Consider the following 15,062-nt stretch of genomic DNA (forward strand, 5'->3'; position numbering starts at 1 on the left):
CACATAGAGATATATTGGAGATCTCGCATGCATGGCACAAGTTCTTAATAGCACTAGTATCCTACATACAAATATTTTGTCTTGCAGCATTTTCAATGTTTCTATATTATATATTTAAATCACATGGCTTAATTCAGAAGAATTTAAAGTAAAGAAAACATTAGGGCAATTATAAGAGAAACTAAAAATGCCTCTTTGAAATTTTTGCAAGGCCTATCTACACACATTCTATGCATCATTTCTCACTTGCAAAAAAAAGGTGTTTCAATGCTCACAAGGCATAACATGCACTTTCACAGAAAGTCAGCCAAAAGTATAAGAATAGTCTTACAAGTACACTGGCCTGTCAATTACACTATTTTTTTTAGAATTCACCTCAACGCGGTAACTGCAAGTAAAGTGAGGCGATGTTTTGTTAATGTTTTTGAACTGAAAAATAGAAATGTGTTTCTTCATAAATGTTAAACACGTATTTCAGAGTGCCCACTTTTCTTGCCAGAAAAAATAACTTCCCCAGGTATTTTCAATATATTCCCAGGTAACTGAAAATGCTTTAGCATGCCAATATATAAACGTTAAGATTTCAAATCCAGCATGCTAATACATTGTTCAAAATAAATTAAAAAAAGATGATAATATATTTACACAAAATATCTACAATTGCAAAGTTTGTTTGAAAAAAAATGTGTTTTGTCAATCCTTGTAAGTACAAATACCATTATTTTTCTTCATGTGGAATGGTGGCTATGCACATTCTAGTTTCTAGTTTCTGCATTAGATGCAAAAGTCAGCAAGGGCAATGGTTATCATCAATGCCCAGTTAAAAATTCCACTAGATGGCTGTAGTCAACGAGTTGCATTGCAAGAAACAGCTTTGTTTATTTATTTGATTAGTCAGATCAGGTTGTTTAATTTCATACTAGCTGTGCTACAGGTGGTGGCTGGGTTTGTACATCTTTAGGTGACTTGAGTTACAAATTAAATTAAAAATTATCTACCTAAAGCTTTATTACATTTTCGGAACAATTCCCTGCGGTGGTTAACCCTAGCTTCCACCATCTCTATTTTTTTGATGTTTCAACTGTGAAAATTTTTATCAAAAATTGAAAATAAATTACATTGTTACCTAGGATGTTCTCAATATTTGTACTAATTTTGTTCGTAAAAACATAAATGTAAAGTAGATAGGAGGCAAACTTTACTAGGTGGGTCTATCAGGTGCCATCTTTGAATACATGTTATTCGAGACACTCCTGCCAGTGAGAGTGTACAATTGTTTGGTAATTATTGTAATTATTATAATTATTAAACAACTAAACCTCAGCAATCAAAAATGCATTAATAAAAGTGAATGGTAATACATGCATATGGTAATAATTGGTTATTATTTCTTATTAATGAGGGTCATGTTTGTAATTATTATAATTAATAAATAACTGCAGACCTGTATAATCAACAAAGGAAGCAGTGATTCGATAAAATGGTTTCCTGAATTTGAATGATGAAAAAAGTGTGGACCTGTGAATCCTCCCCCTCAGGTAAGTAAGTTTCTCATATGGCACGGGTAAGCTAGGGTTAACTATTGGTCCCTACTACTTGTATAAACAGGTTCAGCTGTAACACCAATAGGTTATGTTTCAACTGAACTGTTTGCTACTGTTGACTTTCTTGGTGAAGCACTAAAATTTTCTTAGTTTTACTTAAAATGTTTTTACATTAAATGAAGAAAGTTATACTGTGCCCACCTCAACAATGCAGGACATTTAGATAGCCTGGGGAAGGATGCGAGAACACCGATTAATCGTAATTACATTGTAGACATGGAAGAAATTCTCAATATTTCCAAATTATAATTAACCAAGCCACATAATTTCTCAGAATTTAGGATATCACTGTGTGATCATTTGAAACTAGATATTTTCAACAAAGTTATGCTTCAACAGGACACTTAAGTCTACCACAGCAGGATGAATGCGACAACACAGCGAATTGTAGAAAACTTTCCCACATCAGCATTACAGTGCCTAATCTCATGTTTCAACTTTCTACATGAGCATGAAAAATAGATTGCCCTAATAACAATAAATGTCTAATGATTACAATGTAGTGGCAGTGTAAATTGAAGTACTACAGCAAACACATTAATCTACCCAAATAAAAATAGTTTCTAGAAATAGTACAGATCTGTTAATTTGCTCCAATAATTCAGTTAACCCTATACTGGCAGGATGTACCATACTCAGAGGCATGCATATTTCATTTTTGATGAAAACAAGATATGTGAAATAACATGCTGTAATGTTCATTCTTCATGTTTCTGAAAGGTGTGAGGTGTATTTTCCTACCCTGTATTGTCACAAAATAATGCAACATGAACTGCAAAATGCGAAATAGACTCTTAAACACAAAATTGAGAGTTTATTTACCAATGCAACACTTTCTGGAAGTCTGAATTATCCTGAGAGTTCTGCAATTCACGAAAAATTTACTTATTCTGCTGTAAATATTTGAGAAGCAAAAGTGGACTAATTTATACAGGAATAAACTTAATACTCTGGTAATTACATAATTGTGCTTTTAGAAGGGATATGTTTATTTTGTGTAATAAGTGCAGTTTTAAAATCAAATTTAGGATTATATTCACAATTTTAAAACCGAAATGTAATTTTATATACTGCTTTTGATCCGATTTTTCACTAACACCAAAATTTTATTTTATTTTATTTTCCACTTTTGAACTTGAAATTTTATTGTTCTCATATGGAAATTTTGCTTTTTATTTACCAAAAATATGTGCCTCTAAGCATGTCACAGTACATGCAACATGTGATTATCATACTTTCTAAACCTTGTGCATTAGCATTGTCTGAGTGGTGGCAGAGGCATTTCTTTTTATTCCTCCTCCTTCTTCTTCTATTTACAGAAAATGTGGGCATTTCATGAGCATGTCTTTATAGCCAGACCTTAGCTGAACAAAAGAAGGTAAGATTTATCATTTTCAAGAAATGAAAATTTAGTTTGAGCACTGTGTATCTTCAAGTTCGCAATGAAATCAACCCTGAAGTTGGGGCCAACGTATAGAAAAGGGTCTTGCCATTTGACAGTTGAATACCGGGGCATTCCCGCAAAATAAACAAGATGCCTAACACATACAGAAACAGACAGTTACATATACATAAATACAGACAGCAAACAAACATATGCCAAGAAACATTTCAATGCATTGTTAATGAACAAAAACTTACGTCACATTTGGAACCTGTAAGGCATTAACATTTGATGATATCTGCTTCCTGTAATAAGATGTTAAGAACAGAATGTGTCAATATTTGGTTAGGAATTAGTTCACTGAACAAAAAAACTTGAAAATAAAGCATAAAAATAATATAAAATTAGTGAGGTAATTAGTTCTGCATGCATATCATACTAGTCAATGGATTAGTAAGAAACTAATTGAGAGAATATGACTCTTAAAAGTGCAGTACAAAATTAGTAAAAGTAATAGGTGAAGGAATAAGTATTGTGAATGGATTTTAATAGACACCCAGGACATAAATAAAATTACACTGGATATAATCATGATGAGTAGTACACCTGGTGCTATTCAAATTTGACCAACAATGCATATTTACAGAGCTATAAAGAACAGTCACCAAGAATCAAATATGGCAATATTTATAAATTGTCTTCACAAATACAACACAAAAATTGCAACACTTGGCATTCCTACATTTCACAAACTTCCTGTTTGCATTTTCAGGGATTTGGTTTATTTTACTTCACATTTCTGCCACTTTTGGATAATCGCGAAGATGAGGATGAATGATGATATGATGAAGAGACACTCACAAAGAACACCCATGCCCAGGCTGGGATTTGAACGTGGGACACCTGGCATGGTAGCACGTTCTGCTAACCACTCTGCCACGGAGGTCGGTGGGGGTTGAAGGAATCATGCCAGACAACTTAATGTATTCCTTGGGAACCAGCCATGTCAACGAGTGCCTGATTGACACTCAAGAGATACAGATTTGATTTCCATGCTGGGCGATCTGTGGCTGGAATTCTTCTGATAACATTTATGTGTAAAGTGGCTCTGAGGGTCACCCAGCCTCTAATCAACAGTTACCTGGGGGCAAACCTGGTTGAGGCAAATGGAGCATGGTGCTGATTATGTAGTTGAGATGAAGAATGCATGGGACCCTACCTCAGGATCCCCTACACAATTTCATGCAAAGGGCATTGCACTGAGAATGGCTTTACGTTTACCTGATGCTCAGAATTTAGGTGACGAAGCAAGTACATTGCCCTAACTGTAAATGTCAATGGTCAATCTTACTATCATGCAGAAGACCCGGGTTCGGATCATCTGGACCAGGAAATTTTCCACTCATTTCCCTGTTTCTGCACGGCTATGAGGCCAACCCAACCTCGTATCAATGAGTACCTGGAGGCAACCCTGGGGGGGGGGGGGGGGTAAAAGCAGATGGGCATGACGCTGATTACACCATCCCAACTATGGCTGAGATCAAGAATATGTGGAGCTGTATACCTCCACATCACCCCATATGCCTTCATGGTATGTGTGCACACGCTAGCATGTACCATTACCTTTTTGACCTTAAAGAAATACATTGGAGGCTCCTCCAACATATGCTTTATGATTTCTTACTTTCTTTTGTGCCCACACACATTATGCTCAAATAGGATAATTGGTACTGGACATAAGGTGGGGTCCAAACAATTGTACAACAATCTCCAAATGTTAGTGACAATGGCTCTATATTAGCATGTAATGTTAATTGGGGATTATCTATTATCTAGTGCTTTAACCCATTAACTGCGGTGGAGCTATATATACAAACTCTAAAAATGGGCCTTTTTTGCATATAGATGGTATTTCAAAATTAACGGTTCTTGTATTGCAGCAAGTCATTTTTTTAGACCCCAGAAGTCTATGTGGGCTATTGGCAATCAAACAATTCATTGTTGATGCTTTGTCAATTTCTGAAAAATATTTTCTTGCAAAATGGACTTATAGCCGTGTGGTCTAGTTCGTAGTGTCTGACTGCTATTTGGGAGACCAGGTTCGATTCTTTGGGTGGGTGTTCTAAGGTCGGAATTTTACTGGCCTTGTCCATGCATAAAGCGGCTCTGAGCCTCACCCAGCCTCAAATAAATGGATACCTGAGGACAACCCTGGAGGGTAAAGGCAGCAGGAGCATAGTGCTGATAACATCACCTCCAATATTCCCGAGATAGAGCATGTCATGTGGCCCTACCCCCAAATACCCTAAATGTGCCTTCATAGTATGGTGCTGTATGCAGGGGGAACTTTACTTTTTACCTAACCTAGTATGGAATGTTTATTTGCAGCAGAGTCTATATATAGATTGTTTACCTTAGCCTCATTTTGTGGAAAGACCTTTTTTTTTAAAAAAAAAATAACATTGAAGCAAATTTGCGGTTGCATCTATATATAGATGATTTCTTTTTGGATGCACTTCCCTTCAAGGTCGCCACAGGGAAGGAGCTAAACTAAACTTATTTTAACACTAAGTTTCAAAAAAGCATCTCTTCTCTCATCATCAGGTGAACAATTCATTTTTGCCTGTGGGGGTGCCATGGAGAAGTTGGTTACTGCATAGGACTTGTAGTAAAATCACAGGTCTGTCGTAAGTTCGATTTCCACCACTGGCAAAAGAAATTTCACCCGAGGATAAGAGAAGAGGTGCCCTCTCGAAATGTAGTGGTAGAATAAGTATAGTTGAAAACACTAGACAACGGATAATGTCTAATTAACATTGGATGCCACTTGAGTTTGTGTTTAAGTCCACTTTATGCACAGTAAGGCTAATCGGAACTGGGCCTAGCATTTAAAGTGGGATCCGAACCACTATGTGTCTCCACCAGGTATCGAACCCGAGACCCCTTGATTACAAGGCAATGATGTTACTATAATGTATTCAGGGAGGCCCCCATTGCATGCCACTGTACAATGTAACCCTGCGAGGGACCAAACCCCTTGATTTCAAGGCAAGAGTATTACTACTGCACCAGCGGGGTTGTCCTCCTGTATTAAATCCATTACTTCTGTCAGCTGACTGCACTTATGTTGATAGGTACTTCATCATTGTCATACCATGCATGTTTGGTGTATGGTAAGGGAAGGGAAAATATCACCACCAATAAATATTGAAAAATCATCAGAATGTGTAAAACATTGATGTTGAAATGTATTACATTCCTGACATCAGAAAATTTTACATTCTGATAGGAATGATGGTATTAATTATGTTACACCACATTCACAAGTCACCACTTTGTCATACCCTCCATGCAAATCTTCCACTAGGCCAAACTTGAAATACTTTCCCAATTATTTACAACTAGACAGGACAACATGCAAAAAGGTCATATACCGTAGGAAAATTGTGTTAGTATACCCAAGAGTCAATAAGTTTGAATGGTGTAAAATTGAAAGAAGTTACATTTCATCATTCTTCTGAGCTTCAAGTCACCACGGAGAATATGTGAATAATGAAGTCAACACCAGAGTGCAATCTGGAGGGGCAGGGGGGGGGGGTCCACTCTGCCTTCAACCTTTCTACTTTCTGGTTATGAAAGACACATCCCATGTAGGGATAATTATTTTCCTGTAGTTTACGGTTATTACAAGCATAAGAAAACAGTTTTTCCTTGTGACGTTTCAGGAGAACACACACTAACTTCATCAGACATTTATTTTCATTTTGGGAAGAAAAAAAAAAGTCAAAATAAAAATTAATATCTGATGAAGGGAGTGTGTGTTCTCCTGAAACGTCACAACGAAAAACTGTTTTCTTATGCTTGTAATAACCGTAAACTACAGGAAAATAATTCTACAATGCAAGCAATGCGTACATACAAGAAAAAACAGGGATAATTATTTTCTACCCACTGGATATGTACACTATTATTTAATTAATCAAGGGATCCCAGGTTCGATACCCAGTGGAGGCACATAGTGGTTCGGATTCCACTTTAAACACAATGAATCAAGCAATTTTATTTAAACAGAATGCTGCTCGTTAAGCGTTGGTAACACTGATACACTGCTATTCATTCTTACTTTGTTTCCGACTTGCAAACTGGGTAATACTGGACTTAAATGAATACAATATGAATCAATGAAACTTCAAATTTTGTTTAACGAATTAGGTATAATTTACAATGTTTAAATAAGCAATACTCAAAGTAAAACCAGTTGAAACATGGTATCAGTGTTAACTAGTGTTAATTATTACTCTTATCATATGCATGCTAGCACTGGAAATGGATTTAGTACTTTTTCATGTACCACAAAATCTTCATTTTCTTATAATTTTGATTTCAGAATTTAACTCAGAATGGTGTTGATGATTTGTGTTCCATTTAATATGAAAATTCTATTTTAAGCAATTACCATTCAATTTTGCCAAAAGGTTTTCTGAGCAGCTACTGGCCAACACTGATAATATTATTAAGACTTGATTTGGTTTATTTTACTCCTGATTTCTGCCACTTTTGGCTAATCACAAAGATGAGGATAAGTAATGTCACGATGAAACTGCTGAAGGGACACTCACAAAGAACACCCATGCAAAGGACAGGATTCAAACCCGGGACTCCTGGTGTCGTAGCACAATGTGCTATCCACTCTGCCGCAAAGGTCCGCAATATCATTAAGTTTGCTACTTTGGTGTGTAACATCCCTAAAGTCGGCGACGAAGCTCGTCAATGCATGACAGTCTTTACGCCAGGCCATTTGCCAGTTGTACTGAAGTGTTCTATTTTCCTCCAAGGATAAACTTTAGTAGCTCACCCCCAACAACAGGACAAGTTGGCTACTCAATGACACAGATAAAATTCTAAGTACAATTCTTGACTTTCAAGGTAGTTTCCAAAAAAATTAACAAAAATTGATTGATTGAACTGATAATTGTGGCAACACTTAGGCTATTTTGCACCTGTTACATGATACGGGGTCCAGCCCATTACTTGAAGTAAAATATAACTAATAACATAACTAATATCAGAGACTAAAATATTCATACTTGGGTTAAAAGCTGAGGCTGTAAATGGGCACTCGGCACACACAAGTACAAAACACAGGACAACACACACACACAGCACCACAGAGGATCATACTGGCTGTAGGTCCAGATGCCAGAGCCTCGTTGGTCTGGAAATTGCAGTCAGGGTGTACTACATGGAAGTGAGGTTGACATTTGGGTGTACTATGTGGGAGTGTCACCCTTACACCGCAAAATTAAAAAATAATAATAATAACAATTGCAATTTAAGAAATTAAAAGTGTATCAACATTTTACACTGAACAATTATACATCTTATGAAGTATCTAAATAATTTATGGATCCCCGGAGAAGATGAAACCTAACAACTATTTTCTCTCTCCTTGATTGTTAGAAAAACAATCTCTCCCTTACCTTCATGGCATCAAAAATGAATCAATCACCTTGAACAACTTGAAATTACAAATCCATGTTTACTATTTTGATGCCTTTTTATTTTAATACCTCACAGAATTGCACCTCCACCAAGAAGGGAACCCAGAACCCATAAAGTAGATCCACACACATACAAACAGATATTTTTACCTAACATAGCTTTGGTGCTGATGCACCCAATCATTTTTAATTATTCATACCTTTTGAAGTAAAAATGCAAATAGGTAAATCAAGAGGCAGTGTTAGGAAAGGAAGCCGTGAGAAACCAATCGTAGGCTTCAACTCGAGACGATACATCAGCGTATACTTACAACACAGTCAGCCTATCTGTGTCGTCGAGAAGATTTTCTCCGTACCGCAGCCACAGCAGCTGCACTATTCCATAAAGGAAGCACAACGAGAGCACACAGTAAATGGTTCTCCTGATATGGAAGAAATTAATCATCTTGAGCATCGCCCGTTTCCTAAAGGAAGGAGAACAAAAACAAGTTTTAGTTTATTTTAAAATAAATTTCAGGACCATTCTTTCATGATCTGACATGCTGGTAACTAGGACTTGGAAGTTTATGAAAAATCATATTTTTGTTTCTGTGCCTTGCAAACAATGCTAAACCTGATATCACTCCATTCCCATAAGTTACAACCAAAAAACGTTTTATTTTGCACTTTTTATTTCTCGGCCCTTTTTGGCTTTTAGGTCACTTTTCAGTATTTTTTCCCATCTTTATTGAATTTTTCTTCATTTTTGAGGTTTACTTTTGTTCTCCGATGTTCTTTCGTGAATTTTACATGCATTTGCTAGCATAATTTATGTATTTAAATTTCCTGACATGGTCTTTTTTAGCAAGTTCGCCATTATTCAAAAATACAGTAAATGGAAATCGAGAACATTATTTTTAACTGAAACGTTAAAATGGATTAAATAATTAATTGTGGTACATTTATATATCCTCCAGCCATGCCCGTAGCTAGAGGGGGAGCAGGGGGGCAACTGCCCCCCCTGAGAGCCTCCCTTGCCCCCCCTGTGAAAAATGCAGAACACATTCCTACCTAGAATTCTCACTAATCTTTACAATTACGAGGTGTTACTCTAGCAACATAACAATATATTGGCCTCCCCGATGGCACAGTGGTAGTGTCGTCGCCTTGTAATCAAGGGGTCCCAGGTTCGATACCCGGTGGAGGCACATAGTGGTTCGGATCCCACTTTAAATTGTAGGACCAGTCCCGATTAGCCTTACTGTGCATAAAGTGGACTTAAAACACCAAATCAATCAATCATTATTAGGGTGTATGGGATTCCATATAATGTTGTGTCAGGATTGGGGGGGAAGATTCCCTTCCAGATTCAAACTTCGGGAAATGATTTCGCAATTTTCAGTATCTAGAACAGTTGTGACATTTTGAGTAGTCTTATATTAACGGTGCCAAATGTGTTCGGAAGTTTTTCTTGGATGTGTTGCTATGAACTTGTAACTGTTTAAATTTTTGTTTCCCAAGTCTACCTTTTGGTAATAGTGATTCATGTGGTAGAGAGAGGGAGTGGATATTTGATTTTTGTTACTTTCCTTTGCTGTTCTGCCACATAGCTAATCGCAACAATGAGTGATGACGTGAAATTGATGAAGATACACTCATAAACAGTGCAGCAACCACAGGGAGCAGGGGGCATTGCCCCCACCCCCCCAACCTTGGACGGAAATCCATTCTAGGGGAATGGACAAGACTAGGAGAATCTAAGAATAGCAGGACAATTGGATACTCATGATAGAATTAGTTTTTACGTGTTCCTTGCATTTTTCTTCCAGATGGCAAAGGGCACTTGCAAGGGGGACAGAGGGTCAATTGTTCCCCTTGATTTTAAATTTTATACAAATAAAAATACATTTCTTAAAATTTTCTTGCTCGCTTTGCTCGCATTCCCTTCTATTCTTATAGTCCAAGTTCAGAGCCATAGCTATGGGGTGGCGGGAGTCGACCCTGAGAGCTAAGCAATCTATATGAAAGAAAATGTAAAGGAGAATGCCATGGCATCCTGTAAAATTAATTGCCACCTATTAAAACAATTTCTTTCTATGAAACTTAATATGAAATATTAATGATGACACTGTAATCCAAGAACTCACTGATCAATCAAGGGATTCCTATTTGTTTGTCAGGTGTCAAAACATGCATTTCAACTATAATGTAATACAATTCACACAATATTTTGCAAAATGGTTAACGTAACCAGTAGACAAACATTGTCTGTAGTGATGCAAGAGTCTCTCCTTTGAAGGAAATAGATTCTGTGGTGGACTAAGGGACCCATGTTTTAATGTTTTAGCAAGTACAAAAAAAGTATTGCAAATTTCTACACAATTCATCAAGTGTAGATAATATGCAACCATTATTATTTAATTAATTCGATTTTTCTTGCATAACAACACAATGGAGTTGTTGGATTGTCGTTAGATTCCTTTGTGCATAAAAATCTTTCATACTGGAAACTAGAGGGAATCATTATGAAGCCTGATTTATAAAGGGGTCCCTTAATCAGTTCTGCAGAGGTCCAAATCAGTTGGTACATATTAATCGCCTATTAACATTATCGACCTGTAAATATCAAGTAGATACAGTCCCTATTAGCCTATTTATGTTAAACTTTATATTCTTTAGCAATCTGGAAAGGTCATATCAAAATATTGCTATTTGATGTTGCTCGAAGTTTTTTTTTTTCGTTGCAGTTTCAAGATATCATCCCTTTTCTGTTACATATCTCTTTTGGGGACAGGGCAAATGCCTCTGTGTACCCTGCTATATCTGCCAATGTGACACAATATATTAAAAATTTGCCCCCTCTAGTATTGACTTCGCCCCCCCCCCCCCCCCCCCGCAAAGAATTCCTGACTACGGGCCTGCCTCCAGCACTAAACTACTTTGAGGTTCCCTTGCTGGCCACTATAACCGCTTTAATCTTTGGTTTTAGTCACAATATTATAAAATTATAATCTGATGCACACAAAACACAACTGTATTTTCCAGATGCTGACCGACTTCTGTATCTTGCAAAGCCCACTCTGAAAGGAGGGGAATGCCTTACACAAAAAAACCTTGAAGTAAAAATAAAGAAAACTACATTAACACATAATTGCTTATTTCCCTTTGCTTCAGTAGTTTAAAACAATTAATCAACTAGTCTGTTGTAATTTATGAAAAACTTAAGCTTTCATTTTACAAACGAAAATTATTTTAGGTCATTTTTTTTACCATTTTTTAACAATTTTTAAGGTCATTTTTTAGATTCTTTAGATCATCAACTTCCGAGCCACACTCATAACACATTTTTAATGTTAAACTACACTAGCCAATGAAGAAAATCATGTTCACAAATAAACGAACAAAAGTAAATTCTGGAGAAATTTTTTTAGAATATTTCACTTGAAGAAGCTGTTTAAAGGGGGAAAAATTCTGGCAAATGAACAAAACACTTGATTTTCCCTGACTTTTGAAGGTTTTTGGAGGTTTTGTCAAAATTCCCTGTTTCCATTACAATCAGAGCGAACCCTGTACAAGCAATTCTACTTCTGCTTTGGGTGTCTTTACATCTGCCCACTCTACACTCTATCCCAGGAGTCTCTGGAGTGACTGTATGGAAACAAGTGTCTGCGTAAGTAGTGAGAGGAGAAGTGAGTGTATGAAGTGGCTGCAGCTTGATACCCTGCCCCATGTAACAGGGTAACAGTGTTTTTTTCTTTACTATCATATTTTACTAATATGACAATATCAATTAGGTAAATACGTGTATATAAATATGTATGTGTGATAAGTGTAACTCAATTTATTATGCATTTTTTTAGGTTTGTGTATTCCCTGTATAGAAACCATGTATAAAAAAGACGTTAAAAACTGTACTTACGTATGCGAGTATGTTGTCCCTATTTTTCTTTTCGTAGAACGACGTTTCGGAGATTAACTATCCTTCTTCAGGTTCGTATGAAAAAACTACGAACCTGAAGAAGGGGATAGTTAATCTCCGAAACGTCGTTCTACGAAAAGAAAAATAGGGACAACATACTCGCATACGTAAGTACAGTTTTTAACGTCTTTTTTATATTCTGGAATTGTGAGTAATACGCACCAAACCTACAAAATGCTAGAAACCATGTAGCACTCTGTTCTTTCTTCATGTCTCGAACATCCAGGAAAGGCAGGCATTCTTAGCAGTTAAAAAATTAAAACTTTTGAATGAAGGGCCGTTGGCAACAGATGCCAACCAATTGTATATAAACTCCCAGATGAGAGTGGCGGAGGTCGGCTGTTGGAACTGTGACTTCGAAGAGAGAGGCTGTTTCACTTCGGTCAGCTCGGATCGGAGGACAGATCTCTCATAACGGATGTTGTAAAAAATTGGATTGCCAGGCAGGCTTGTGCCTAGGTATCCGATTTACAGTTAAAAGTTAGTTTGTACTGGGTGTTCTTTTGAAGAAATTACGGTGCACCGGACAACCTCGTACCTTGTCACTGTGGAGTGTTGTCAAATGTGCATGTCGGGCAACCTCATGTCTGTTAACTGTTAAGACGTTTCTTGGGGTAACGTGTCTACCTTGTGACAAACCTATTCCTGATATAATTCATAAAATGTAAAGCATCCAGGTACAAACAGAGATTTCCAACATTAAAAAAATATATTTTTGGCCCAAAAATTAGAGAAACAAATGTTCAGGATACAGCTTGTATATATTTAAATTTATGTTAATTACACTAGAAAAAATTACAAAATTTTGGATTTTAATTTCACAGTTGCTGGGCAAGGTAATTTATTCCCTACATCAATAAGGTTTCGCAAAGGTTATCAGTTGTTCTCTTGGTATTTAGAAGTTTAATATGTAATTGTGTTGACTTGTTCCAATCCATGTACATTGCCATACAGCTACCAGCTGTTTGCAGCAGTGCATACTGCTTCCATATTTCATAGCAGAAATAATTGTCATACACATAACAGTTTTATTTCTTTTTTGCAGAACCACACGACTCTGAAGGGTAGTGAAATTAAACATCTTATCTCCCAATAATGAAAGTTAATAAAAGGGACAAAAATTGAAATTTTACAAAAAAAATCTTTTCAGAATGTCACCCACAATAAACCAAAATGAATAAAAAAAATACATATGTTGTGCAGTTAAATTCCTGCAATCAAACAAAGTCGTGTTGAAAATAGTTCAATACTTTTGGGACAAGAGGATTAAAATTAATAACAGTTCCCATGAAAAAGCATTGTATCAATTTTTGGGGGGAAATTCAGTAGTTTCATTGTTCCTATGTACACTAACTGCTTGATTGATTGTTCCTATGTGCACTAACTGCTTGAGATTTGCAGGAAATCGCAATAAAAAAGTGCTTTGACATTGTGTGGGCCGCACACCAATATTTTGAAACAAAATTCCGAAGAAAAAAAATGTACATTTTTTGCAGGTACACGTTCACAGTATGAGAGCCGACTCTGTTTCTTTCATGTGCCTATTAGCAGCCGGGCAGAACAGATTCTTCAAAAAAATAATTTTTTCAGGATCTTTTCTCCATATATAGAGATGAGGACCTCATGACTTTGAAGGTGGTTCATTCATGGACATTCTGTGCAAATTTCAACCAATTAGCGTCCATAGGAACAATACTTCTCAGACTGAGACTGTTTACTTTTTTCTAATTACTACGAAATATTTTATTTACTACCACCACCTTATTATGTAAGTGTCAAATCTTTGGTGGATTGTACATACATGTTTGTACTATGAGAACAACTGTTTTCTTCCATGTGTGCCTATTAAGTACCTTGTGGGATACACCCAAATTCCAAAATTTCATGTAAATTATGTTGTTTTTTTTAAAAAAATAGATGGGGGTCACATGACGTCAAGGGTGGCTCTTTTGTGGTGAATGCCTGCATATTTCAAGCAATTAGTGTGCATATGACCAACACGAGAACTGGTTTTCAGGAAAAATGCTTCTCAACACATTGCTTTTCACAGAAAAATTAACTTTGTATGAAACTACATGCAAAGAATACCAGCACTATGTGAATTGTATTGACATTTGAGTATGTCATACCTTCATATGTGTACTAACAAAGAAAACTGAAAATCGATTAGTTTCAGAGAAATAACATGCTAATGATGTCAGTGGCGTAGCAACATATCGCGAGGCCCTGGGCAAGATTAAAATGCGAGGCCCCCATCCATCCTTTATAAATTAAACTTCAATGTGAATTGATACAAAATCTCCAGGAATACATCATAATACATTACTGACGAAAAGGAAGCTGTAGGACAGGCCCATACCCAGCGGAGGAGCCATGGGTGCCATGTCCCCCCTCGAACTATGAAATATTGTAACGTGAAGATATAAAAACCTACAAAAATATCATTAACGATTTTTCAGATTCTGCACGAATTTAGATTTTGAACACCCTTGCATGTATGAATGGTTGGGAAGAGAGGCAGCCTCCACAAGTTTTCAGTCTTCATTTTTCAGGTTACGTACAACTTACTCACTTGATAAACAATAAATAAAATAAAATACTTATTTTTACTTACG

The 15,062-nt window shown here is 36.4% G+C and overlaps 1 protein-coding gene across 1 annotated transcript in view; it reads right to left on the minus strand.

The window, feature by feature from the left end:
- The window catches only part of LOC145983348 (uncharacterized), a gene marked incomplete at its 3' end in the record, with an annotated part of 33,504 nt that overhangs the window by 5,994 nt on the left and 12,448 nt on the right, over window positions 1-15,062 (minus strand). The window contains exons 3-4 of the mRNA XM_083116487.1: window positions 8,801-8,953; window positions 3,246-3,293 (exon numbers count right to left, since the gene is read on the minus strand). Coding sequence (XP_082972613.1) covers window positions 3,246-3,293; window positions 8,801-8,953 — 201 coding nt within the window. The remainder of the gene's footprint in view (window positions 1-3,245; window positions 3,294-8,800; window positions 8,954-15,062) is intronic.

This window comes from Lepisma saccharinum, unplaced genomic scaffold (genome assembly GCF_977018435.1).
Source record: "Lepisma saccharinum unplaced genomic scaffold, izLepSacc3.1 HAP1_SCAFFOLD_847, whole genome shotgun sequence".
Taxonomy (NCBI): Eukaryota; Metazoa; Arthropoda; class Insecta; order Zygentoma; family Lepismatidae; genus Lepisma; species Lepisma saccharinum.